The following is a 19182-nucleotide window of genomic DNA, read 5'->3' as shown; positions in this document are numbered from 1 at the left end:
ATCGTTCATGCAAGAAGTATATGCCTTTTGTGATACAATAAGGAGGAGTGGGAAGTGGGATGAGCTTGAGAAGAGAAAAAGTGAAGAGATCTCTCCATTGAGTTTCAGGATGTGTGACTCATTCAATATGTATACGTATCTTTTTACATATACAAATTGGTTTATGCAGCTTGACTCTCTTCTAATGCAAATGTGATGCATACCTTGACACACCTTCATTATTGGATGCTGTTTACTTACGTACCTTCACAAAAGGCAATCATCAGCATCATCCATTTGTGCAGGAACCTGTCAAGGACGTGTCTGTGTAACCACCACGTGCCGTTTCACTCAGCTCTTCATCTTTCCGTTAATGCAGCCGAGCACCATCCACTAGGAAAAAGCAACTCCATCACGCTTACAACATAGGTAAAACATAAAGACGCCTGTATCTCTAAACTTTACAATGAAGTGTGGTGTTTTGAATAGAGCAATGGGCTCGGCTTGGCCAACAGCACCTTGTGTGAAAGTTACGCGTTCAATGTCGCAAACAGCCCAAAAAATATTTTTTGGTCGTCGTCGTCGAAGAGGTCGACCCATGTCTTCCGCGAATTTTATCAAATCGCCTGATAAGGCATCAGGCACCCAAAACAGTCAACAACGTCACCCATCTTATGCTCATGCTACGCGTGCTCATCCTCCTATAAAGGAGTCTCTGATATCAAAAGATACTGACAATACCATCCGTTCCAGAGTATGGAAGGTTGGTGGGTCCCCAGCTTCTTGTCCTAGCATGTTTTTCGACTTCACGTCTCGCCCCGAAAACCGCGCTGCTCTACTTTGCTATATCAACGAATGCTATCCAGACAATTGTGGTGTACGTCTTCATTCTGATCAATCACGCCGCATTGTTGAGCTCTTCCTTCCCACATCCAAGCAGTGTGAAGAGACATCTGTAACAGGCATCACCTTTGATGATGGTGAATGTATTCTTGCCTCAAAGCCCATTTCCGCTGATACCCGTTTAGTGCATCTTCAACTCTCCGATCTTCCATTCACTACACTAGACAAATTAAGACTTGGTCTTCGCAAATCCCTGGCACCTTATGGTAGCCTTAGTGACTATGGCATCTTCCGTGATCATGCATCAAACCTCTTCATGGGACGAGGTTACGCTACCTTGAAAATCCCAGCCAACTACAAGTACAAGCAGCTTTCCCACACTATCCCTTGGCTTACATCAGATGATTCGTTCCACGCCACTTGGGCTGAAATGCCGCTACACTGCCTTCGTTGTCACACAGCTGGTCATGCGACCTCTGCTTGTCCCCGCCATCCTAGCCGTAGCCGTCTTTGTTGGACCTGTGGCCAACCAGGTCACCGAGCAGCCCAATGTACCAACCGTCAAGTCAAGCCTACACCTGACACTTATCACCCTCCTACATCATCATCGCCTTCATCGTATTCAGTCAATAGCTCAAATTCAGATATCTCCATGCTCAGCGTTGATCCTTCGCCTTTTGAAAGCCACAATGATGCCATTATTAGTGACTTTATCCCCGATGACCAAATTGATCTCAAACCTCAGCCTCCTTCCCCTGATCGAGACGCCATGGTACAGCATGTTGAAAAGCGTTATCCTATGTCCGACCACGCTAAGACCATTATTGCCTCCTTATCGATTCCTGAACTTGAACGTCTTTGTCACACTTTGAAAGATCAAGGTAAATCTTTGTCTTCGTCCACACCAACTACTCTTTCCTCGGTGAGTTCCCTGTCAAAGGGGAACAATGATCCAACATAAGTCTAAAGTCATCTCCTTTCCTTCCTATAACATTTCTTCATTCTTGTAACGTCTTTGGGGTATCACTCTCAGACATACTCCCAATAAAAACCGAGGCTAAACAAGCCTCCATATAACGAAGAGGTCGACCCCCAGATCCAGTTTGGCTGGTGGCGACATTGGGTGAAATTGGGATCGGCCACGATCGACTTCATAGTTTGACACAAGATCGCTTTCACCCCGCCGAGCAGCTCTGTTCTATTATAAGACCCGACGTTTCATTGTAAAGTTCGGAGATGCAGGCACCTTTATGTTTGTAAGCGTGATGCTATATGAGAAGTGGTCTTTGTTCATTGCCAAGTAGCTAGACCTTGGAGAGCCAAAGATGCAGAAGGACCTCTTTGGGTAACTCAGCTAAAAAGTCAGGACTTCAGGGACAGTGCATGATAGGTACGCAACCCTCACTTTTATGTCATACATTGGCAGCTGATAGCCACTTTTGTGCATTCCCAACTTTTGTACATTCTATTGTAGGTGAACGATGCTCCTGCTCTAGACATTCATTTCCATGATTAAAGTAGGTTGATTCGAGCTGATTTGGTTGAGTTACGCTCACACAAGATTACATCGGTTGAGCTACATCGAGCGTGCTCTATGTTCAGAGTGATGTAATCTCTCTTTGACCGCAGCTCAGTCAAATCAGCTCGGATCAACCTACTTTAATCATGTAAATGAATGTCTGGAGCAGGGGCATCGTTCCCATGCAGTGGATCTCGCAACAATGATGATTGGATAAAAGTGGCCGATAGCTAGCAATACATGCCTGTTCCTAGATGATCCATAAAGTAATTATACATTGACCCTTTCATTCATGCAAGTGTAGCTGTGTTACACAACACGACCATCTGCATCTTTTGCTCTGTCAGGGTCCACCTACTTGACAATGAACAATGAAGACCATCTTTTTACGCTCGCATACACTCTCATTGAACGTTTCCGTTCTCAAGGCCGCTTTGTACGTTCCCCTACATAATTTTTTTTTCTCTTTTCATATTAATGCGTCTTATATTGACGCGGAATAAAACATACACTACAAATTGACAATGAACAAAGACCACTCTTCTTATAGCATCACACTTACAAACATAAAGGTGCCTGTATCTCTAAACTTTACAATGAAACGTGGGGTTTTGAATAGAGCAATGTGCTCGGCTTGGCCAACAGCACCTTGTGTGAAAGTTTCGCGTTCAATGTCGCAACTAGTCCAAAAAATATTTTTTTGGTCGTCGTCGAAGAGGTTGACCCCCCAGATCCAGTTTTGCTGGTAGCGACATTGCGAAATCTGGGAATGGCCACGATGAACTTCATACTTTGACACAAGATCGCTTTGACTCAGCCGAGCAGCTTGTTCTCTTAAAGACCCCACACTTCATAGTAAAATCTTAAGATACGGGCGTTTTTATGTTTTTACTATGCTCCAAGCGTGATGCTATATGAGAAGTGGTCGTTGTTCATTGTCAAGTACTATGACTACAATAGAGCCAAAGACGCAGAGGGACGTTTTTGTGCAACCGAGTTAAACTCAGGACTTCAGGGACAATACTTGACAGGTACGCAAGCTTCATTTGCAGTGCATACATTGGCAGCTAACAGCTACTTTTATCCAATCAGCATTGTTGCCCAATCTACTGCATACGAACGATTCTCCTGATCCAGCCCATCATTTCCATCTTTTCATCTTCTTGATCCGAGCTGATTTGACTGAGCTACGCTTGAACAGCAAACATGTTAATTCTTGAATCGCAGACCCTGCGAATGTCTCCGTCTCTCAAACTTTTGGACGCTCCCATTCCAAATTTTCAAATGAATCGTGAGGTCTTTTTTAGAAAAAGTTGATCAGCATGCTCGAGAGTATCCTTCTGACCAATTTTCAAGTTGGAGGGGGGCAACTTCGGGGCGGTGGGCCGTCCGCTCTTTTGTCCCCGTCATCCACCATTTGGGCCGTCCCCGCGTTTTAAATCTTCACAATGAAGTCTGCGACTTTTAAATGAATGGAGTTGATCAGCATGTCCCAGCGAACCTTCTGACAAAGTCTCAAGTTCGAAATAGGGAATCCCAAGGTAATACATACTATTTCGATAAATCATGAATCTGACGCTGACCACCATTTCCGACTTACATAGTAAACCCACATTGTATCCTTCCATTCCAAATTTTCAAATGAAACATGAGGCCTTTTTTAGATCAACGTGGTAAGCATGTTCAAGAGCATCTTGTGTGAAAGTTTCATGTATGAGATAGGAAATCTCAATATCAAGAATTGATGTACACAGTGTTCATGCATTTATACAAGAGGTGTCCGCCCTATGTATTTAATGTGCACTCCTTCCATTCGCCGACTTCTTGTCTCTTCCTCCATTCTCCACTGTTGCCCCATTCATGCACGATTACCACCTGCCAACGATTGTCCTGCTTCAGCCCATCATGTCAAGCCTACGATTGTCTTGATCCGATTGTCTTTGACTGAATGGCAAGTCCATGGCGTGTACACAGCCTTCTTGTCACTCTAGTTCGACACACGAGTGTCTTGACACAACACACGCTCTTACACACTCCTCTGCCACGACCAATCGTAGCAGCATTCATTCCAGCAATTGCTATTAGCAGGGGGCTTTACTCCATTGTCTCAAACAGCATTCTTTACTTGCAGCAACTTGCCTTACAGCCTTATTTACGTGAACAGCAGATAGTCATTGTATAGAAGCAGCTTTATTTACGCATAGCAACTTTGTTCAATACATACAAATTCTCATGGATATGGATATGGATATGGAGGATTTAGATCTGGGTATTGGTTTGGTGTATGGGATGGAAGGGATTGGATATATACAACGCGTTGGAAAAGAGTGCATTCTTGATGCTATGATCCTGAACGATTGGTGAATGCAATTATGGTGATGTACACGCTATTCCATAGCAGCTGTTGTCCATTATCCTTTGTGCAACCTGTCAACCATGTACAACCATCATCATACAACTCCATGTTTTGACACGCCACGCGTATGATTGACCATCACGCATTGTAGATCACCTCACATCCACCCACCAATCTTTGCACAATGCACACCCAAACTTTCTAATTCGATGTATCTTCCCTATTCGAGCAATCCGTTATCTCTCAATCTATCTCTTGTGAATGAAGTTGGATTAAAAAAAGGTTATTTTGAATACGAGATTGTGGTGGCCAACCATTTCTAAACTTGTATAGTGTAAGAGACCTTCCTTCATTCCTAAATTGGAGCTCGTCGTGTGTGGCACTTGACGCATTGTATTAGAAAAAGGTTCATACAGGATTGTAGATGCATATCCACTTGTAGTAAATGCTATGATAAAAGAAAAGCAGAGGGAGAAAAAGGGCGTGATTGATTTATTGGGTCTTTAACAAAAGCTGTATTCGATAGTTAAACTCATGTCCCTTTCGTTTGTGATTCGATCTTGTCAATAACGTTGTAGCACACGTTCCTTTTAGTAACATAAACTTGTAAGATACATAGTTGTAAATATACAGTGGTGGATGTCCTTAAAGAGAAGGGGATTTCAGGGTAGATGTGTTTTTGGGGGCTGTGGTATCAACATCAGGAAAGCATGATCACAAAGACTTATTAGAGAATTGAATTGATTGTCACAAGGAAGATAATGAACACAAGTAACAATGAAACACCACGTAGATGCTGACAAGAATCAACCCGTAAGTATTCGTAAGCACAGATGATCATCCTTTATACGTACCAAATAATAGGCTTTGATGGGTAGGTGTAATCAAATAGAAGAAGGTGAAGTCGACCAACTACCCATGTGAGCTAAGGTCCACTTACTGCCTTGAAAGGAAACCATTTTGTTGTATGTGACATAAGGATACTAGTGCCGTCTTATGCAACCGCACTAGCTTTTCTTTCCGACATGAGCATTGGCAACGCCATCAAGCGTACTGTAACAGCAGCACTACAAGACTCCAACCGCATTCCGGAAAATGAGACGATTGAGCAAGTGCGTTCGATCGGTGGTGGTAAGGAGAAACACGAGATTGGCGATCCAACAAGATATTGAGAGCTGCTGCTTCAAAAGGCGACGTGAGCGATGCCTTCCTTTGCAAGACCAACACTGGCAACAAGATATTTGTAAAGGTTTGTTGTAGCACGTCATCCGGACAATCAATCGATGATATTGTCAACATGTTCAAGAGGTATCTTTTTCATGGTGGGATGATAAATGGACGAGTTTCAAGTCATTCATGATGCGTATTATTGCTGGCATGATTAGTGAGGCGGAAGGCTTAAAGGCGTTGGATGATACACACACCATTCGTGTTCCTACGCCCTACGCACATGGAGTTCTTGAAGGCAAGAAGAATTGTGGGTACTTGGCTACTGAAGTAAGGATTGCTTTGAATGATTACTCCATTCAACATCTTTCTAAATGATTCTTTTAGTATATCGCCATGGGAGGAAAGCATAGCCCAGATATCCAACGCAAATATGGAGAGCAATTGGCTGACATGCATTTGGCTCCTGGACCTGATCAATTTGGTTTCCCTGTTAATAACACCATTGGAAGTACACCTCAAGACAACACATGGACATCGGACTACTTGGAATTCCTTCATCGTCGCCTCAAGTATCAGTTTGATTTAGCATCTCGTCATCCTCAGGTTAAAAAGGCAGGTCAAGAGTTATTGGATCGATTACCCTCTTATTTCGAAGGATTGGATCCAATTCGTCCAAGCTTACAACATGGTGATTTATGGTCTGGAAACTGGTCATCCGATGATCAAGGCAACCCTGTTATCTTTGATCCTGCACCTTTTTACGGTCATAGTGAATCTGATTTGGGTAATGAAAAACCAACGCACACTGTGTTACTGAATAGTCTATTGACAGCAGCTGTATTTGTAGGTATCATGCAACTATTTGGTGGTGTCAATGAGGAATTCTACAAGGCATATCATTCAAAGATACCAAAGGCACCTGGATTTGAGAAACGCTTATCCATTTATACGTTATACCATGCCGTCAATCATCTCAATATGTTTGGATCATCGTATCTAGGCACATGCATGTCACTTTTCTCGAGTATCCTTGGCGATTAAATGGGGGGAGGCTTTTATTTGAATAAATGCATGTTTTCCTTATTGACATGATAAGCAAGCAACGCGAAAACATTTATGACAGGGTGGGTTGATGTGTTGGTGGTGTGTGGGTGGGATAGATCGTCAATCACACGCATTCACCTCCGCAAATCCATCATCCTTCTCTCTCTCTGTCGCTTTCTCTCCCTCTCTTTCTTTTACCCCCTTTCAAGGCACACGTACCCAACAAAGCCAACAAACATAGACTCTTGCCACGGCTGATCAATACCTTGAACTCGTCTGTTGAAGCTTCTATATCAACAAGTATGTACTGCACGCCAAGAGATTCGCTCCATTGAACGCGAAATCCGTGTCTGCCTTTCTTCTTCTTACTGCTGTTCATAGATTGCTCATTGCCTCCCAACTCTTTTTCTATTCAGCAAACGTGTGAGCAAAAGACGCGTACATTGGACGCACGTATACGACGAAGTAAACAATGGATCCCAAATTCTTTTCGGGTGCACAACAAGGCATCCCCATGACAGCCCAACAAGCAGCAGCCAATGCACGAATGATGATGGCACTGCAACAGCAGCAACAACAGCAGCAACAACAACAGCAGCAACCCCAATCCAACGACCCTTCCATGCAGCAATACAATGCCATGGCTATGGGGAATATGGGATTCAGTGGAGCTCCTAATCTCGGCAATATGGCCTTCGCCCAAGGTGGTGGTGGTGATATGTCTTCCTTTGATCAATCCAACTTTATGTTCATGAACCAAGTATCTGCACAGCAGCAGCAGCAACCCTTCATGGGACAAATGCCACAATCGCCAGCCAACATGCATGCAATGAATCAATTGACTCAACAGCCACAGCTTCAGCAACAAGCTACATCTCAACATCCACAGACATCCATTTATGCATCACAAGCTGGAATGATGCCTTTTGCACCCAACGCCAACAATGGAGGTAAGGAAGAATTAGGTGGTGTATGTGTATTTTGATATTAAAGAGGGTTGTATCATTCATGCAGGTCTTCCACAACAAAATCGTGGCATGTATCAAGGTGGCGATAATATGATGTCTCCCAATACACCACAAGCTATCCTTATGCAACAGCAACAACAACAACAAGCTGCCATGTTGAATAGAGGTATGTGATGGGCATGTGTTCATTTTATGCTATTGGCTTACATTGTGGTTGTAGTCAAACAATCACCTAGTCAATCACCTGCCATGAACAACGCACACTTCCAGGGATCACCTGTTGCAGCTGGTAGTCCACATGTGGGAGGAGCTCGTATGCCAAATGATTATGCTGGTAAGAAAGTTGAAGATGAACAAGGACATTCAAGCTGAAAAAGGGATGAATTTGCTAGTATCGTCACCTATGGTTGGTTCCATGTCATCACCAGTACAAGGGCAAGGACCAGGAATGGTAAGCTATGAGGATTGGATCATAAGAGACAAGATATTGATGGTTGGGATATAGAACCGAGTTATACCATCACAAGCTCTTGGACGTTATATGCAAAACATGAATGCTTCTCAACAGGCAATGATGCAAGGCAACATACAACAACAGCAACAACAACAACAAAATATACCGTCACCAATGGCCAACAGACAAACACCTTCTCAAATGTCGCCACAGGTAACAAAAAGAGGGATAAAAGCGATGATCCATACATTGACATACGATTTATATGTGATTAGATTGCTCAAGCTGAACAGCCAAAGGATAGCCCAGCTGGAAGTAACACTCCCAATTATCCACACCAGCAATCACCAATGCAAAAACCTGCCATGTCGCCTGCACCACGTCGTTCAGCTACGCCTGGAAGCACTACCTCTACACCTTTACAGCAACATCGACAAATTGAAACTACCCAGCAACAGTCGACAAAACCTGGATCTCCTGGACCATCTGCAGACGTTGCGAATGCTAATAGAGCACCTTCTCAACCACCAAAGACGGAGACACCATCACCTAAACCATCCCCTGCAGTCAAGAATGAAGCATCAAATTCACCCAATCCAGCAGCAGCAGCAGCAGCAGGATCTCAGTCTCAATCGGCAGAGAACAAGGGATCGACACAATCCTCACTTACGACTTATGTTCCCAAAACACGCAATGTGGATACGTATGGTGGTGTTGATTTGAAATACTTTGACAAGTTTGATATCAAGCCTATGGTGCCTCATTTCACTGAATTAGGTGAGTTTCAACATGCACTAGGAGCAATGATCCAATGACTCATGTAAAATGGTAGGCACGGTGGATATACATGCATTGATCATGTCTCTAAAATCGGGGATGAAAATGGAGGTTACCAACGCACTCAACGTATTGACGGTTGTCACTTCTCAACATACAATGTCGCTGGCATATTGCGAAGATCTTTTGGATATTTTGCTCGACTACATGGAGAAGGACATTTTTGGTGAATGCTCAAGGTTTTCAGTGAATGGAAAAGACACCACAGCCATTCTTTCCAGTTCGAGCAAAAAGTTGTCGGACCACGACCTTACGTATGCTGAATTATTTGATATGTCGCTGGATGAGATGAAGAGTTTGATACCGATGCTTGAGGAAACGACATCCGATTTATGGCTATCATTACGAGAACGATGCCTGTGTATTTTCAACATTTTCAGGAACCTTTCATTCATGCCTGACAACATGGAGTACCTTGCACGACACGAGCGATTTGTATCGATTCTGGGACGTGTCATGGATAGCACACGCAACGTGGAAGATGAAGAAGGCAAGGACACATCAGGGCGCGAAGCATGGTTTGTGGGTGTACGGCGGATGGACACTTTGGATTTCCGCAAGAGCATCCTCCTCATTTTCTCCAACATTGCCATGCTCCTTCACATCCGTCAGCCCGATATGGCAGGCACTTTTATCCGGTTGACGCATGATTTCTTAACCAATGGTCCTGACACCTACTATGCCATGCTGGCTGCTGAGACATGGGCCAAGATCTCGGTCAACTATGAAAATCGAAAGTCTTTTGCCAAGCTAGCTGAAAAGACATCATTGGAGAGCTTAAAAGAGATTTGGATGGAGCTATCATCAGTGATACGACGCGACTTTTTCACCCCAGATGGTAAAGTGGCGATTCAATTGGCAGGTAGTCAACTGGCAACATTGGAGTATACGGTGATGGGTCTATACAGCATTGTGGCCATTCTAGCGGAGACAAGTGATGAACACGCTTTCAGGGAACAACTTTTCCTTGCCGATCGCACTGTGCCCATGATGATTCTACGATTGTGTGTATCCTTTGGCGAATCCGGTATTCAGCATTATCAAGTAGTATCCAAGCGTGGTATGGAATTGGTGCGTCGATTAGTGTGCGGTACAGATGCTTCCTCAACATCCTCGCATCATCATCATCATCATCGATCCAATGATATGGATGAAGACAATACAGATGGTACATCTCAAGAAAGCATAGCCAAGGCTGGTCATCGAATGTTGGATATGAGTGCGGTGCGACACATGTTGATGATGGCCATGCTACGACCCCATTCGGATCCAGAAATGCTTCGTGACCTTACAGACTTGTTAACTCTTATCGATGGCGACAATGCTGAGACACCTGTAGCATAGTTTGGACTTTCCTTTTTCCTTTTTTCATATACACATACGCACACACCTTGCACACAATCTCTCTCTCTCTTTCTCTCTCTCTTTCCTCACTCATTTTACATAAAAAACTACATGTAGCTCCTTTGCACTTTTTGTTGTCTTTGGACAAACCACTCTCATAATACAACTTTCCACGTTCCCATGTAGCAATATCATTATAATATTGTATTTCCTCAAACTATCTTCCAATCAATTTGTCTTCTCGTAAAGGATATCATAGTGACCTGAAATAGCATCATGAGAATCACGTGATAGAGACCTCCCAATGTAATTGTAACTTACCAGGACGATAAATCAATCGAAGTGGTTTTTCTTGCTTATTTTCCTCATCTGGCCAAAATCCATGAACGGCGGCTTCGGCACCCATGCTTCCATCCAAGTAGACGATTTCGACGGGGATATCCAATGCTTTGCTCAGGGCGATAATGTGCAAATGATCCGATTCACGACCAAACGCTTCGACATGCATGGCACAAAACTCATCAATGGAGATCATTTCATCAATAAGGAAGGGCTCGTATTCTGCTGAATGGATACGCAAATAGGCTGATGCGATGAATCGTAAATACATGACAATGCTGTTGCTGATTTCCTCGGATTGAAAGCTGACAAGTAACATATCCGGATCACTGGCACGAGCAGGAAGTTGTTCAAATTGTTCAAGTGTGATATCGTAGAAATCTTCAAATGCAAGTTTCTGGAATCCAGCACGTTCAAGCATATCGGGTGTGCTTTTGAGTTTGCCAAGGGCTGCTTGATAGGCATTCTGATCGCGTGTTAAACTCTCAAACCATGCAAATGAAAAAGCTATCGTTGATCATCATGAGTGTTCACTCTTCAACCCCAACCCCTTGACTTTTTTTTCCATACCTCTGAAAAAACAATTGCCTACGGGTGGATGGATTGTTCTGATTAGCACACCAATCTCCTCTTTTGTTCAACAGCCCTCCCCCCTCCCCCAAATCTCAAACCTAACCCAAACCACCTTATCCTCCTTACCGTCGCCACGACACTTTCGGATCCTATCGGATGTCTCGCTCATATTCTATCATTGACACGCATATACAATCCATAGAATGTTAGTCTTGTTTTATGTCCCACTGGGGTTTACAATATATACACCATGTACCTTGATTTTGCGAAGGAAGGGTTCATTGTTCTTGAATTCTTGTTCGAGTGTGGAAATGGGTTCGGCTTGGCATACAAGGGGGATCTATGCAGCAAGAAAGGCACGTCAATCGCTTTTGCCCATTTTGCAGGAGAAACGAGCGAAACGAGAACATACTTTGAGTGCTTCTTCATCCTTGATGCGTTGTTCAAACTCTAGAATCTGCTCATCTGTAAGCTCGGGTTCCTTGGCTTGTTCTTGTTCAGTAGTGGGTGGTTGCTGTTGTGCAGACATTGCTTTGGAAAAGAAGGCGACGACGTTGCACAGGCGAAAAAGACGACGGCATTGTTAACTTGTCGGGATCAAGAGAGCGACACGCGTTGCTGCGATACAGAAGGTTGTGCAACAACAGCTGGTGCATAATTCACTCACTCTTCATCATCCCTCATTCACACCCACACACACACACACACTCTCTCTCTCTCTCTCCTTAATTTACCAAATTCATAGTCTTCATCATCATCCTAGAGTAGTACCTTCTTTTACAAACAAATTAATCTCAAAGTTGGGGTGCCCCCCCAAATGTTGATAGCCTTTTGGCAGAATAATAAGAGAGTAGTATGTAGAAGATCGATGGTGCCATCAACATCCAGAGAAAAAGGGGATGAAAGAAGGGGGGAAAACACAAAGAAAACCAAGTTCAACTGTAATAGACATGTTTTACTGTTGCCATTATACAAGCTAACATACTTCTGGTGTTTATTAATTAATACTCTTTTCATAAACCATCTTACCAATAAACAAGCACATTGGAAGATTTGATCAACACTGAATAGCTTATTTCCTTCGTATACAATGTCTAGTTACATCTCGCCTCCCGCTTATGAATGCTCCTTGTAAAATGCGATGTGATTCTTTTTTCCCTCCAGGTGTAGGGCACTTGCATGACCATCCCGTGAAATAGCAGCAGCAGCGACAGCAGCCATAACAACAACAGCAACAACGGCCAAGCACCGTAACAAGAAGGCTGGCGTATCCAAGTCAACAAGGGGTGGAAGAAGGGATGCTTTATGGGAGAAAAAGAAACAAAAAGAGATGAATGAACAGGAGGTTTCCAGTACATAGCACCCATTCTTAGTGAGCGAAAAAAATGAATGAACCATAGAACGCGATGTCGTCTGTGATTTGCATAATGAACACATGTAACCCGCTTCGTTGCATGTGAACGTGTGACATGCATTGTATAGCATGAAATATGGCAGGGCTAATGCATGTGTAAAGATGTATTCAATTTGTCAAAAAGCCGTATGTATCCCTTTCTAGCTTCCACATACGGTATTAACACCACCACCAAGTAGGCCAGCGATCATTTCCCGGATCATCATTAGGAGAACAAAGAGTGTAACTTGCTCCTCCTCATATGCAAAGCTAATCCACAAACAATGGACACTTCACCTCAACAACCCCCTCCCCTTGATGCAGATTGAACCCCCCAATTGACCAACAATTCCTTTTTTTTCATCCAACATTATACAGGTACACAAAGAGTGTAGCCTCTCCCCTTGATGATGTGGAGTTTAAACAACCATCTTACGACAATGAAATGATGCCTTCCTTTATGCATGGTAACATGGCCCTATACCGCTCAAGGATACAAGCCAAGTCTTGTTCAAGATCATCATGTACATTACAAGGGTATTGAATTACCCCATACACATGCAACCCAGTGTTGGCTTATAGAGCGTTCTTCACAACAAAACATGTAGATGTATATTATGTAAGCCATGTACATCCGATGACCCGGTTGTATGTTTGACAAGATCGGTTTGTTTAGACATACACCACCCGATCCTTTTTGATGAAATTAAATGAAGGGATAATAGTGGGAGCGTCATTCATATGAGATTTTTGATGTACATGACAAGATACTTTTGCATTTTTATTTTACGAAAGGATGCCCAATGTGGAGAGAGAGAGAGACACTACAACTACGGTATTACGGTAAAAGAAGGGAAAAAAGAAATGATGATTTGCAGGCGGATGATGATACGATGTTGTTGTGCTTGAATGGCACGTGATTATACTTTTTGCTACTCGGGATAAAAGTGACGACCAAGAATGCGTCCATGACATGTGAAGTGGGCTTATAGAATGCATATACAAGAAGAAAAAAGGGAGTTGAGTGGATGCGAGACGCGTCATTCCAGGGGAGGAGATAGCAGACAAAGGCAAAAAAAGTAGAATTGACAAAGGGAAAAGTAAGGACATAGTGCGAGAATAAGATGAGGAGTAGTAGTACGCGAGGTTGGCAGCGATGATAGAAAATGGAAAGGCCATAAGCAAGGTATGTAATGCGTGGAAAAGTGAGTATGTTGTGTGTGTGGATGTGTGAAGTGTGAAAAAGGAGACAATGTACAAAAGCGGAGGGGGGTGCTGGTTGGGGATAAAGATGAAAAAAAGTTAAGAGCGAGCGAGCGAGCGGCAATGGTATTGTGGGTGTGTGCAAGTATGCAATTAATGCAAAATGATAGAATCAATGGATGTAGGGCTTGGATAAGATGATGTTGATGATGGTGTGTTGGGAACATGTAAAAGGAGCAATTCATATGAAGAGCGACGACGATGATGTTGTTGCTCAGCATAAGAATGTTGCTGGTAATGGTAGGGTGATTGCTCAGGTGGAGACAAGGGTGGAGAAATAGGTGGAAGGGCGTTTGTGTAGTAGGGGTAATGGTTTTGATGCATGTAATGATGCTTGCTACCAGAGGATGGAGATGACATGGATGATGATGATGATGATGCCATGGCATGCTTGCGCTCTTGCTGTTGACGCTCACGAGTGCGTAACGATTGTCGTTTGTTCTGGAACCAAATTTGTACCGCCCTAGGACTCATGCCAAGTTGTTTTCCCAACTCAATGCGAAGCTCAGTCGATGGGAAGTAGGTTTGGCTGAATACATGATTAAGCACCGATAATTGTGCTGGTGAAGCTCGCTTGCGTTTAGCCTTGAGTGGCATCTGATGTTGTGGTTGTGAATGCATGGGTGGTTCTCTGTAGGCGCCAACATGACGTTCGTAAGGGTGGTAGTATTGTTGCTGATGATGATGGTGGTACACGTTTGATGGTGCTGGCGCAGCTGGCATATCGTTAACAGGTGACAATAAGTTGTTCACGTCAAGCACGGAAGACTTCCGAGGAGGAGGTGCCAACAAATCCGAGCATGGAGGCAAAGTGCAGGTCGAGGACTTCATGTTTTGTATTAAAGTGATAAGAAAAAGAGATATGGAAGTGTGTTGTTGTTGTGTGTTGTTGGAATGATCAGGAAAAAAGTGCTTGTCGGCGAGGCTTTTATAACTGTCAAGTCAACCCCTTTTATCCATACGCCCTGTTATCTGGATTCTTGATGTCTATGTAGATCTTTACATTCATTGCAGGCTATTGACAAGCATATCCCCTGACCTTCATATAACGGTAAGGAGATCAAACGAGAAACACATATTCCCAAAAGGAAACGCAGATCGAGGACACGATCAATGCACACACAGACTTCGTGTTTACATTCAAATGAATTGCACATGCACCTGCTTTCGATCATGCATGCTTGTTTTATACACATACATACATACCGCCCACAAAAAGATCACTATGGCTGTTTTCTCGTCTCACCTGAAAACCCCCCACACATGGTCGACGTGCATTTAAGATATCGTGGTTGCTGTGCATATATTATTCCATGAACACACCTTTATTAAAGCTTATGAGCATTCAAAAACCTTGTCAAGCTAATGCTACTCGAGCAACGATTCCCATTGCAGTATACTTGGGATAGAACATACACCATTGTTCTCCTTTAGATAAAGACATACGTTGAGAAAAGAGGAACGAAAACCCCGTACCGGGATTTGGCACCCCACAAGCTACTGTTTTTGTCGTATGGATCCCTGGCTGCCTTGTTCAAAAGTTGATCTGAGAGACAAGTGTATACCTCTTTGGCCATTAATCCATTTCTCATGCACCTCCCTATCAGCTTTGCTTAACCCAAAAACCTCCGTTGCTATCTCTTTGTCTTGTTGCAGCGATAGTCGCTCATCCCCAACCCCAGCAACATCCCCTTCTTCTCCTCACGAAACTGACTTTCTTTATTCTTGGTTGCGCATTCTTCTGTGTGCTGTTGGACTAAACGCATCAGCTGCTTAACGGCTATTTTTCTCGCCCCTACGTACACTTTTACTACTACTACTACCACTACCATTCAATGCTTTCCTAATTTGTCCTATGTTGCTCTTTCTCCTGGTTTAGCTGATCATATATAGAGTCCATCCACCCCCATAGATCACACACATATACACCTTTGATTGCTGACCCCACCTTATTTCTCGTATCCCTTTTATCTCCCTTTTCTTTCGGTGTATATCCCTTTTGCATACGTACCCTAAATCAATGCTTTGGGATAGGTGTCCTTTTTTCTTTTTTAATGCTTTCATCTGAAGTGTGTGTATGTGTGTGCATACATAATATACGGCGGTACCTATTGTCAATTGTCTCCCTTGTCCCTATGTATGTGCTCCTTTGCAAGATATGGGGGATTGCTCTTTGTTTCTCTTCTTCTCCATCATCCCCTTTTTTTCATCCATTGATCCGACAATGGTGATCGATGAATGTATTTGTACACGTATGCAAATCTCCTGCTTGAACAACAAAAGGAGATATCAAATCATTCCACCACGGGTGTTGTTGTTCATATTGTTTTCGCGTCTCTCGCGATATACACACATACACATCGCGTAGCAATTGCTCCTTTGTTGATTTGATTTTCATATTATGCTCTCAACAATACACGTGTAAACAATTTCTTATGCACAAGCGCACACACACATCGCATACACACAGACACACAACAAGCTCGCTTGGATCATGGCTGTTGCTGAGAATGGAAACTTGACAAATTTTCAAGGGCGACGGCCCAATCCCAATTCCACTGTTGCAGTGTCAAACTCTTTTTCACGCACTCTCTCTCTCACTCGCACTCTTTTAAACACCATGGGAAAGAAAAAGGCTCCCGTTTTCCGAGACGCTGCAGCAAACAAGAAGAAGAACGAAGACGAAGGTGCTTCGATCAAAGCCATTCGCACATGGGACGATATCGAGCATGATTCAGAAGACGAATGTGGGTGGATCTAAACCTCCTTGACACAGCGATCGATCTCTTTATTTACCAGCATTCTATTCTTTTCTACAGTTCACGATCGTCGTGGAAAGGTGTTGCTCGAGAATGACGCCAACAACGGTACGCATGATTGGATAAGGCACAACAACCGTATCAAACTGACAAGGATCTATATAGATGATGATGAGAGCGATGCTGAAGTTTTTGGCCTTGGCTCAGACGATGAGGATGAGGAAGAAGAACTTTCGGATGATGAGATTGTGCCTGCCAACAAGGATGATAGTGAGGAAGAAGAAGGTAAGCTCTTTCAATCATGGCGAAGCATTGTTATTTACACGGTACACATTGCGTTAGATCAAACCTGGGGTAAATCCAAGCAAGCCTACTATGACGCCGATGAAGGAGATGACTTGGATGAGATGCGAGAAGAGGAGACTGAGGCCTTGAAGATCCAAAAGGAACAATTGGCAGCTATGGATGAAGCTGATTTTATGGATGAATGGGGTACTGGCCCTGGCGCAGTAAGTAAAAAGAAAGAGTAGGATGTGGTGGTCATACAATGATGATGGCTCATACATTACGTAGGACGAGGAAGCTGATAAGCAACTTGTGGAAGATGTTACCAAGGATTTGGATGATATCACTTTCGAGTATGTTGGGAATGGAAACACAATACCGCATGGGTGCTCATTGTCTTTTATCATTTTCTAGTATCAAACAAAACATTGCCAAGCGACGAAAGAATATCCCAGTCCCTGAGAAGCTCAGAATTCTTCAAAATGAGTCACCCGAGTTGTTGGATTTGTTGAATGAGTTCAAGGAAAAGAGTGAGACAGTGGAATTGCTTGATACATTGCTTGCAAGGTTTGTGGATGCTCAAAGAGATCGTTGGATAATCCCATGCTAACATTGGATTATCATTCAGGATACAATCTAAGGGCAAGAGCGATGAGCACGAAGCCAAGTTTTTACGATTCAAGCACCGTATGTATCTTTACAAGAGAAATAGTGGAGCGTAAACTAACACTGGCTATAGAGTTGCTTATGAATTACTTGACCAATGTCTCGTTTTATCTTGTCCTCAAGGCATCCGGCACGACAGGTCTCAAAGATCATCCTGTTATTGACGCCCTTGTCGAATTACGGTCACAATTGGAAAAGACGGATCAACTCGAAGTCAAGCTACAACCCGAAATCAATGCATTTATGGATCGACTCGATGCTCCCGAGAAAACAGCTACCAAGAAGGAAGCCTCTTCTACCAAGAAGTCTGCCAAGAAATCTTCATCCAGCAAAAAAGAGAAACAGCAACCCGTACCAGCATCACCAGAACTTGAGGAGGAGGATTACATGGTTATGGATGATGATCAGGAGGAAGAGGAAGATGAGGAAGAAGATGATGCCATCAAAGCGTTCGACATTGAACAAGAATTCAAGAGTCTTAAAAAGAGCAGCAAAGCAGCCAAGAAACGCAAACGTGGCATGCAAGATGACTTTGGTGAATTGGAGGCATTGGATGAAATGGATATGGAAGACAAGCTGGCCAAGAAGCGATCATTAAGAGATTATGTTGCCAAGATTGATGCTGTAAGTTTGATTATCCTTGGTGGGTGAAGCCATCATGATGCTAATTGAGAATGGTATAGAAATCGGATCAAAAATTGACAAGATACCAAGGTGATGTCGATCTTCCATACAGAGACCAGGACAATTGGAAACAAAAGAATGGTGTTGCACAACCCAAAGACTCGGCTGCAGATTTGGATGATGAGGATTATGATGATGAGGATATGGCAGCAGCACGAAACATGCATGATGACGATGAGGATGATCCATACTATGCTCAAGCGGTGGCGGAGAAAGCAGCACAAAAGGCTGCCAAACGAGCTCAATATGAAGCATCACGACCCGAGATTATTGATGGTGATTGGCAAGTGGAAGAAGGTGAAAAGCGACTGGCATCGTACAAGATTCTCAAGAACAAGGGTCTCACCCCCAAGCGCAAAAAGGAGAACCGCAATGCTCGTGTCAAGAACCGTACCAAATATTCCAACAAGCTCAAAAAGCTGGCATCTGTGCGAGCCGTGGCCAAACCTCTCCAGGGTTCCTATGGAGGCGAATCGACCGGTATCAAGAAGAATGTCGTCAAATCTGTACGCTTCTAGTTTGCTTAATAGTCTCATCTCATTTTGCTTTCTCATTTCGTTCCCTTTTCTTTACTACCACATTTGCATTGTTCAACCCTTATTCCATCACATAAAGATAAATCGTTGTATAGATATGTTACTCATCGTATACACATACGGGTCGCATGATAAAGATGAGAATGAGGATGAGGGGTGGTGGTGGTGAG

General features: G+C 43.4%; 6 protein-coding genes across 6 annotated transcripts; 4 read left to right on the top strand and 2 right to left on the bottom strand.

The window, feature by feature from the left end:
* Positions 1 to 577: 577 nt before the first annotated feature.
* On the top strand, positions 578 to 1783 carry O0I10_005380 (uncharacterized protein; the record flags this gene model as incomplete). Its single annotated transcript, XM_058485425.1, has 1 exon — positions 578 to 1783. One exon carries the CDS (start codon positions 578 to 580, stop codon positions 1781 to 1783), a length of 1206 nt encoding a protein of 401 aa, XP_058343911.1.
* A 3939-nt stretch (positions 1784 to 5722) lies between these two features.
* Positions 5723 to 6908, top strand: O0I10_005379 (uncharacterized protein; the record flags this gene model as incomplete). Its single annotated transcript, XM_058485424.1, has 5 exons — positions 5723 to 5828; positions 5888 to 6005; positions 6083 to 6194; positions 6252 to 6651; positions 6715 to 6908. The coding sequence occupies 5 exons, from the start codon at positions 5723 to 5725 to the stop codon at positions 6906 to 6908; spliced, it is 930 nt and encodes a 309-aa protein (XP_058343910.1).
* A 475-nt stretch (positions 6909 to 7383) lies between these two features.
* On the top strand, positions 7384 to 10514 carry O0I10_005378 (uncharacterized protein; the record flags this gene model as incomplete). The annotated part of the gene is made up of 7 exons (XM_058485423.1): positions 7384 to 7861; positions 7926 to 8045; positions 8100 to 8213; positions 8272 to 8330; positions 8385 to 8546; positions 8609 to 9110; positions 9166 to 10514. 7 exons carry the CDS (start codon positions 7384 to 7386, stop codon positions 10512 to 10514), a joined length of 2784 nt encoding a protein of 927 aa, XP_058343909.1.
* A 228-nt stretch (positions 10515 to 10742) lies between these two features.
* On the bottom strand, positions 10743 to 11955 carry O0I10_005377 (uncharacterized protein; the record flags this gene model as incomplete). Its single annotated transcript, XM_058485422.1, has 6 exons — positions 10743 to 10777; positions 10836 to 11360; positions 11424 to 11441; positions 11553 to 11598; positions 11683 to 11766; positions 11839 to 11955. The coding sequence occupies 6 exons, from the start codon at positions 11953 to 11955 to the stop codon at positions 10743 to 10745; spliced, it is 825 nt and encodes a 274-aa protein (XP_058343908.1).
* A 2220-nt stretch (positions 11956 to 14175) lies between these two features.
* Positions 14176 to 14913, bottom strand: O0I10_005376 (uncharacterized protein; the record flags this gene model as incomplete). The annotated part of the gene is made up of 1 exon (XM_058485421.1): positions 14176 to 14913. One exon carries the CDS (start codon positions 14911 to 14913, stop codon positions 14176 to 14178), a length of 738 nt encoding a protein of 245 aa, XP_058343907.1.
* A 1789-nt stretch (positions 14914 to 16702) lies between these two features.
* O0I10_005375 (uncharacterized protein) lies at positions 16703 to 18994 on the top strand (the record flags this gene model as incomplete). The annotated part of the gene is made up of 9 exons (XM_058485420.1): positions 16703 to 16829; positions 16902 to 16949; positions 17007 to 17126; positions 17184 to 17350; positions 17415 to 17479; positions 17541 to 17693; positions 17755 to 17813; positions 17866 to 18416; positions 18476 to 18994. 9 exons carry the CDS (start codon positions 16703 to 16705, stop codon positions 18992 to 18994), a joined length of 1809 nt encoding a protein of 602 aa, XP_058343906.1.
* Positions 18995 to 19182: the final 188 nt, after the last annotated feature.

Source organism: Lichtheimia ornata, assembly GCF_029851405.1.
Source record: "Lichtheimia ornata isolate CBS 291.66 chromosome Unknown scaffold00021, whole genome shotgun sequence".
Classification (NCBI taxonomy): domain Eukaryota; kingdom Fungi; phylum Mucoromycota; class Mucoromycetes; order Mucorales; family Lichtheimiaceae; genus Lichtheimia; species Lichtheimia ornata.
This window is presented reverse-complemented; position numbering and strand designations above follow the sequence as displayed.